Below are 9,257 nucleotides of genomic sequence, written 5' to 3' on the forward strand. Positions count from 1 at the left end.
GGTCCACGTTTTGATAGCTTTGGTACTCGAACTGAATTCTTGAAGTTTATCTCTCTTTGACTCCTTCAAATTCGTCCCTCTTGTTTCCCCATGTCTCATTGTTCTTTCACTAGTCCTTAATTTGTTCCTCCTGCCACCTTATGGTATTGGTCAAGCTAGTAACTCTTCCGCTGCTGCAAAATACAGGTTGCAGGAGTACAATTTTACTTCTAAGATTTTCATTCTCTGTACCTAGACTAAGAAGATTTGCTTCATGAATTCTTAGCAAATCTTAAACGTTCACAAATACGCAAAGTAACCCTCCTTTTATTATTTGTTCTTAAGTGAAACCTCATAAATTATCCTGTTATTGATAGTACAAGTTCAGTGAAGTCCGTTGTTGTTGTTAAGATTTTCGTCTTCTGGTAGTCTCTTGCTCTAAATTTTCCAGATTTGTATTTTGTTCAACATTCGTAGCTCTCCACCGTCGAATACGAATGTTGGTATGTTTATAGCATCTGGGACTCCACCTGCACACCTCTATCCTACACTACAACCTAGGTGATCACACGGTAATCCGGGAGCTTTATGAGCTGTGTGCTGTGTGTGTATGTGAGAGAGAGAGAGAGCGAGAGAGCACGCCAGACAAGACACTCAACCTTCAAGGAGTGCCTATCTTAAGTGCCACTTCTAAGAACAGCTTAAGAAGTCCTGAAATTTCTCCCCCCTGTGTGCTACTTTCTTTAACATGAACAGCAGCCTTGCCTAATTATAGTATCATGTTCAACAGCAATGCTGAACTCTGTTCAAACTATATTTATCGTTGAGCATAATTCGTGGTGAGAGTTGAACAATCGGAGCTGAGAAGAACTACTGTATCTTTTGTGGTTTACCATTGTCTAGGACAGGAAATATGTTACGTAGACCAAGGGCGCCTAAGGCCAACTCCTGAGTCTCCCCAGAATGCAACCCACAACAGATGCCTAACTCCCGGATACCTATATACTGCTAGGTGAGTAGAGGCATCAGGTGTAAAGAAACGTTCTCGAACACCACTGTCCTGCTACGGGAGCCGAACCTGTTACCTGGCATTGTGTACACACAGTATATATTGTGTATACTGCGTTATACTGTGTATTCTGCTCTACAGGATCCACAAAGCCTCTCCATTAACAGGCGAATAAAATGCATTAAATACTTGACAGTACCTTTAGAAAGAAGGTCCTGGGAATCAATTTCATTCACCTAATAAAACATAAGAATAAGGCATAGGAATAAGCCACAAATAAACGATGTATGAGGAAAAGAACAGCAGAGAAAAAATAAACCGCAAGTCCTCAGGTTTTCTGGTCAGGATAATTATGGGGGTTTATCCTGATAGCCTCAAGAATGGGCGTGCTTTTTTCCCAGAAAAATTCTCAGATTTCGCGGAATTTATTCTGGGGTGGCCCGTAGATCACGTGGTTAAATTCTCAGATCCTCAAGGAAGGGGTTATAGATCACAGGGAATCTATACTGTAGTAAATAATAAATACATGAAATTTTACATGTTTGCATTCCCAAACCACTAGGAATTTTTCCGAGCCTAATAAGAAGAATATTTCATATTATCCTGAGAACAAAATTCAGACGAAAGTAACAACAGGAATGTTTGCTAGCAGACGTAATTAATCCTGGTAAATAGTTCTATAGCAATTAAATCAAAGATCAAACCATCACAATTTTAACGATAGGGACCACAGCGTCAAAATTACGGTGCTTTAGTGAAATCCAAATTACGGTAAAATTGAGGCTACGTGTGACCAGTGACTATGGGCCTAGAAGGTCACATGGTCGTCCTGTTTTAGTAGGCTTCTGGTTAAGCAACACCAGTTAACACTGGACGTCTGTTGGTGCGAGAATGGTCTTGATAATCACACCATAATGTATTTTTTCATCATTAGAAGCGTTACAAAGGGAAGATCATTCTTCATACCCAAGACTCTTCTACAAATTAGAAGCATAATCAGGCAATATCACCGTAACAAGGTGACTGAGGAAAGGAGGATAGAAGAACATATCAGTGAATCTGTACGATAGTACAACATGGTTGCAGCTGACAATCCCAATCATTATGGACGAAAAGAAAGTGGACGCGGGAGAGAATCAGCAATAGCAAGAATCCGTCTTGGATACAAATATCCATGGAGATTCGGAATGGAAGCAACAGTTGAGCAGAGGAGTTGCAGAATCTGTGGTGAGAGTGACGGACACCGCCTTGACCACTATATACGAGACTGTGAATATCTGAGAGACATTAGAAATATGTGTAGAATATTAAACTCCACATTGTTTGAGTTAGGAAAATACTATTTGTCCAATATAGATAATGTTATTAAAAGATTCCCCCCCCCCCATTTTGCACCCGCAAGATAACTTAATATTTTAAGGGTTCACGAATAATAATTTTCTTGTTTGAGGAGCTGTTTACTTGAGACAGTTAAGCAAGTCTCAGCTTTGTCTGGGTACAAGTGACAGGATGAACAACCCAGCGGGTTTTCTTCCTATTAGGGAGTGTTGTACATGCTGTTATAGCGGTGTGTCTACTCACAGGATGAGTGGCGCTGCCCAATAAACTCGCCCCTTGGGGCAAAATTTAAACCTTTCAAATTTAAGGGGTTGAGCGTTAGAAGTTTGAGCAATAGGTGACAAGATACTGGCCACTAAATGCGAGGAATGTAAGAAAGATGTATTAATACACCAAATGTATTGTTGGCGACACCCCCCCCTTACACTTATAGTGTCCTCTGACAAGATGGTTGACTCCACTGATGCATGTATTATGTGTTAATAGGGACTCGTGTGTTCGTACACACAACACAGTTACCTAGACTAACTTAGCCTTATTTAAAATTAACCTTGAAGAACTTAAAATAACCTAGACTAACTTAAAATAACTCAAGCTAACATAACCTAAATTAGCCTAACGGTATCTAACTTAACGCAACATAGCCTAACTTAACGTAACTCAACCAAATTTAGCTAAACGTAACCTGACTTAACCAAATCTAACTCAATATAACCTAACCTAACAAAATTTAACTAAACCTAATCTAACTCAACCTAACTTAACTTTCTCTATCCTACTGTAACTTAACTCAAATTCATGTAACTTAACCTAACCTAAGTTATTCCACATTGTACTAAGTATGTCCTGCACCTTCAATAGACTTGTGCAACCATGTGCGCCTGCTTGGGAGTCGCGGTCTGGCTTTGTCTGTATTCACCTCACGCCTCATTCATACTCATTTGTTCACACCTGCTCCAAAATCACTGTCCACTCTCATTTCTGTCTCCCGAGCTTAAGTAACTCTTGACTTCCCTACTGTGAGGCTCTTACACCTCACATGCCTTCTCTACTGTGAGGCTCTTACCTCATGACTTCTCTACTGTAAGTCTCTCACCTCATGACTTCTCTACTGTGAGTCTCTCATCTCATGACTTCTCTACTGTGAGTCTCTCATCTCATGACTTCTCTACTGTGAGTCTCTCATCTCATGACTTCTCTACTGTGAGGCTCTCACCTCATGACTTCTCTACTGTGAGTCTCTCACCTCATGACTTCTATACAGTGAGGCTCTTACCTCATGACTTCTCTACTGTAAGTCTCTCATCTCATGACTTCTCTACTCTGAGGCTCTCACCTCATGACTTCTCTACTGTGAGTCTCTCACCTCATGACTTCTATACAGTGAGGCTCTTACCTCATGACTTCTCTACTGTGAGTCTCTCATCTCATGACTTCTCTACTGTGAGTCTCTCATCTCATGACTTCTCTACTGTGAGGCTCTCACCTCATGACTTCTCTACTGTGAGTCTCTCACCTCATGATTTCTATACAGTGAGTCTCTCTCACCTCATGACTTCTTTACTGTGAGTCTCTCACCTCATGACTTCTTTACTGTGAGTCTCTCACCTCATGACTTCTTTACTGTGAGTCTCTCTCACCTCATGACTTCTTTACTGTGAGTCTCTCACCTCATGACTTCTTTACTGTGAGTCTCTCTCACCTCATGACTTCTTTACTGTGAGTCTCTCACCTCATGACTTCTTTACTGTGAGTCTCTCTCACCTCATGACTTCTCTACTGTGAGTCTCTCACCTCATGACTTCTTTACTGTGAGTCTCTCTCACCTCATGACTTCTTTACTGTGAGTCTCTCACCTCATGACTTCTTTACTGTGAGTCTCTCTCACCTCATGACTTCTTTACTGTGAGTCTCTCACCTCATGACTTCTTTACTGTGAGTCTCTCTCACCTCATGACTTCTCTACTGTAAGTCTCTCACCTCATGACTTCTCTACTGTGAGGCTCTCACCTCATGACTTCTCTACTGTGAGGCTCTCACCTCATGACTTCTCTACTGTGAGGCTCTCACCTCATGACTTCTCTACTGTGAGGCTCTTACCTCATAGCACTTCACTCATAACCAATAACCTCATATTCTTCTAATATTCACATTATAGACATAATCTCAGACACATGTCAATTGCTTTATCTTGCTGTTCTGCAACTGAGGTTAGGTTTAAATAGTAATAAAATAATAGTAAAATAATTATTACATAATAATATATGATAATAACCATAAGATAATCTTTGAATAATTTAAAACAAATATTCATAAAATAATCTTTGAATAATCGAAACAAATATTCATAAAATAATCTTGATATCATCTTAATAAATCATAAAATAATCTTGATATCATCTTAAAAAAAATCATAAAATAATCTTGATATCATCTTAAAAAAATCATAAAATAATCTTTATATTATCTTTTAAAAAATCATAAAATAATCTTGATATTATCTTTTAAAAAATCATAAAATAATCTTGATATCATCTTAAAATATTCATACAATTATCTTGATATCATCTTAAAAAAAAAATCTTAAAACATTTAAAAATAGTTTTGAAATAATCTAGAAATATTCTAAAAAAAATCAAAATGAGCCTAAAATAATCTTGTTTATGAGCATATAACCAATTTGGCTCTTTCAAAAAATTAATAAATATGCGAGATGATCTGTTTTATTTTGTATAGTAATGAATGATTCAAAAAGTTTTGTATATCCACGTTTTTAAAATATGTCATTATCATCTATTGTGCACTTTCATTACAGATATCTTTCACTACAGATATCTATCATTGTATACATCTTTCATTGCATATATATATTTCATTATATATATCTTGCATTTTAGATATTTATCATTACATATACCTTACATTAAATAAGTCTTTTACTGCAGATATATTTTAATAAAGATATCTTCTATTTTAGATATCTTTCAATAAAGACATCTATCTTCTATAGCAGATACTTTTCATTAAATATATCTCCTATTATATATATCTTTCATTCAAAGAACATTGTCACCGAGCGTAAACTTTCTAAAAGAGGAAGTATACATTAGGTTACATTTACACTAAATAAGGTTGTTTAAGAAGGCAAGGGGCGAAATCTTCTCAGTTTACATTAGAATTTATAATTAGATTTAGAGCAGTCAAAGATTTAATTAACGAATACAACATGAATCCGTCTATAGCCAAAACACGGATCTGCGCTATTTAAAGTTCTAGTTTATATGCATGGTAGCTACCAGAATGGACATGGTAGCTACCAGAATGGACATGGTAGCTACCAGAATGGGCATGGTAGCTAGCAGAATGGACATGGTAGCTAGCAGAATGGCCGTGGTACCAACCAGAATGGACGTGGTAGCTAGCAGAATGGACGTTGTAGCTACCAGAATGGACATGGTAGCTAGCAGAATGGACGTTGTAGCTACCAGAATGGACATGGTAGATACCAGAATGGACATGGTAGCTAGCAGAATGGACGTTGTAGCTACTAGAATGGACACGGTAGCTACCAGAATTGACACGGTAGCTACCAGAATGGACACGGTAGCTGCCAGAATGTACACGGTAGCTACCAGAATGGACATGGCGACATAAGGGTATTTGTGATAAGGGAATGGGAGAGAAATAGAAAGAGATGTAGAGGAGTAACGGAGGAGAAGTATGGTATAGAAGAAGAGTAAGGGCTTAAGAGAAGGATGAGAGGTTGCCTGCCTTATGACTCTGTATCAGAAGGACTATAATGGAAAGGTAGAAATGGCCACTTTCTAGAACCTAGTAGTTATGGAACTATATAGAGCCTAATGTCCCCTGTCCATTCATGGGGAGGTGCTTGTAGGCACCGTAGGCTATGATGTTTGTGACTGTCAGCCCGGGAGATATTGTAGGCTATGATGTTTGTGACTGTCAGCCCGGGAGATATTGTAGGCTATGATGTTTGTGACTGTCAGCCCGGGAGATATTGTAGGCTATGATGTTTGTGACTGTCAGTCCGGGAGATATTGTAGGCTATGATGTTTGTGACTGTCAGTCCGGGAGATATTGTAGCCTATGATGTTTGTGACTGTCAGTCCGGGAGATATTGTAGCCTATGATGTTTGTGACTGTCAGTCCGGGAGATATTGTAGCCTATGATGTTTGTGACTGTCAGTCCGGGAGATATTGTAGCCTATGATGTTTGTGACTGTCAGTCCGGGAGATATTGTAGCCTATGATGTTTGTGACTGTCAGTCCGGGAGATATTGTAGCCTATGATGTTTGTGACTGTCAGTCCGGGAGATATTGTAGCCTATGATGTTTGTGACTGTCAGTCCGGGAGATATTGTAGCCTATGATGTTTGTGACTGTCAGTCCGGGAGATATTGTAGCCTATGATGTTTGTGACTGTCAGTCCGGGAGATATTGTAGCCTATGATTTTTGTGACTATCAGCCCGGGAGATATTGTAGGCTATGATGATTGTCATTGTCAGTCCAGTGGATGGTTCTAATAAAGCAGAACACCAGGCGAGTTTTATCAGGCAATTTGAAGAGAGTGTAAAGACCTTTTCTCCATTTTTCATTGCCATTGATGAAAGCAGAGATAAGGCTGATAGATGGCAAGTTACAGTTTGTATAAGTGACGTTGATGAAGGTATGCAGGCAGCAGAGTGTGGCATTGATGCCAATAAATATCATCAACAGGTGATGAAATCTTTGTGTTTTGTCGTAGCTGTGTATAAAAGCTGTGAGTCTGACTGCTGATGGAGTGCCGCAAATGATGGGTAGAAAACCATTAAAGAAAAAACCTCTCAGCTGTGAAGTCATATATGAATTTTGCAATATCTATTTCGTTATTCACAGAGAACAGTTGTGTAGTAAATCATGAAAAATTGGTAATTTCACTGTTGTGGCTTTAAAGACGGACTTTCGAACGCGAAGTCTCTACCTCAAACAGTTCAACTGCTTCTTGCATAGAAATGAGGACGTCTCCATATATCATCTCAAATAATAAAGGAAGACGCCTACTAGATTGAGTAGTTATAGATTCTGTCGAGACAATAAATGGAAAACATATATTTTAGTAAAGTAAATCTGAATAACCCCAAAATTATTCTTACCAAAGTCAAATCAATTGATTTCATTATTTCACAATGTTCCCATGATGCCTGGTCCGCAGTTCCCTGGCACCAGGGCATTATAGAGTCATCAGAATCTTTAGAATCATTCATCAGAAGTTTCAGCATCCCTTGGAGGGGTTGAGGTCCCTGGGGAGCCTAATGATAACAACGTGTAGCGACGGAGGCGGCGTGAGGCGCTCTGCCTGTAAACACATGCATATTATTATTGTTATTATCTGTTATGCGTGCTTCACTCTTGCCCCTGGAGCAGGAAGGTCCTCCTGGCCACGGCTCGCCTCATGTAGTCACATCACATATACCTGGATTGTACCTGGATGAGGTTCTGGGAGTTCTTCTACTGCCCAAGCCCGGCCCGGGGCCCAAGCTTGACTTGTGAGAGCTTGGTCAAACAGGCAAATGATTGTGATACCACTAACAAGAGTCTAGTACTAAAGGAATAGGAGAACAAAGGAACACTGGTGAACACTTGTGAACGCTGGTGAACACAAATGACGGAATAAAGGCAGAAATAATTTCTATGCCGTAAGAGTACAAAATAAATGGAATGGATTGGTTGATGCTGAAATTGTCTATTATGCCATATGTTACCTTCCTCCTTGTCTATTACCTCCCCATCACTCCCTTCCCTTGTCATTAGTGCATCGTTACATTGTACGACCTTTGCTTTGTAGCGAGCACCCCACTACCTGTGCTCCTACACAACAATCAGCACCCCACTACCTGTGCTCCTACACAACAATCAGCACCCCACTACCTGTGCTCCTACACAACAACCAGCACCCCACTACCTGTGCTCCTACACAACAATCAGCACCCCACTACCTGTGCTCCTACACAACAATCAGCACCCCACTACCTGTGCTCCTACACAACAATCAGCACCCCACTACCTGTGCTCCTACACAACAATCAGCACCCCACTACCTGTGCTCCTACACAACAATCAGCACCCCACTACCTGTGCTCCTACACAACAATCAGCACCCCACTACCTGTGCTCCTACACAACAACCAGCACCCCACTACCTGTGCTCCTACACAACAATCAGCACCCCACTACCTGTGCTCCTACACAACAATCAGCACCCCACTACCTGTGCTCCTACACCACCCCACTACCTGTGCTCCTACACAACATACAGCACCCCACTACCTGTGCTCCTACACCACCCCACTACCTGTGCTCCTACACCACCCCACTACCTGTGCTCCTACACAACATACACCACCCCACTACCTGTGCTCCTACACAACAACCAGCACCCCACTACCTGTGCTCCTACACAACAACCAGCACCCCACTACCTGTGCTCCTACACAACAATCAGCACCCCACTACCTGTGCTCCTACACAACAATCAGCACCCCACTACCTGTGCTCCTACACAACAATCAGCACCCCACTACCTGTGCGAACTACATAACCACAACTAAGAAAAAATAATCCATAGTTTCTTTGTTTATTCAGCCATTTAAGTTGACCTGTACTGCAGACCTCAGTTACTGAAATGTATTTTGTTGTCACGATACAAATAATAATATTTTTTGCATATCAGTTAATACAAAATATATACATTTGTTGTATTATATTTTATACATAAACATGATACATTATTATTATTATTATTATTAACATCATTGGATCTGAAATAGATCAATATATTCACTTGAGAGGTGTACCCAGCTTCTTGGTGTATATACACTGAGAGGTGTACCCTGCTTCTTGGTGTATATACACTGAGAGTTTGCTTCAGTC

At 40.1% G+C, this 9,257-nt stretch overlaps 1 protein-coding gene across 1 annotated transcript; it reads left to right on the forward strand.

Moving 5' to 3' along the window:
* Positions 1-5,626: 5,626 nt before the first annotated feature.
* Positions 5,627-5,980, forward strand: LOC138350385 (UPF0134 protein MPN_137-like). The gene has a single exon (XM_069301007.1). It carries the CDS (start codon positions 5,627-5,629, stop codon positions 5,978-5,980), a length of 354 nt encoding a protein of 117 aa, XP_069157108.1.
* The last annotated feature ends 3,277 nt before the right edge of the window (positions 5,981-9,257 follow it).

The sequence above is a fragment of the Procambarus clarkii genome, chromosome 45 (genome assembly GCF_040958095.1).
Source record: "Procambarus clarkii isolate CNS0578487 chromosome 45, FALCON_Pclarkii_2.0, whole genome shotgun sequence".
Lineage (NCBI taxonomy): Eukaryota > Metazoa > Arthropoda > Malacostraca > Decapoda > Cambaridae > Procambarus > Procambarus clarkii.

Bases quoted from the DNA above. Each gene is read 5' to 3' on its own strand.
- LOC138350385 (XM_069301007.1), top strand. From the start codon at position 5,627: ATGGACATGGTAGCTACCAGAATGGACATGGTAGCTACCAGAATGGGC.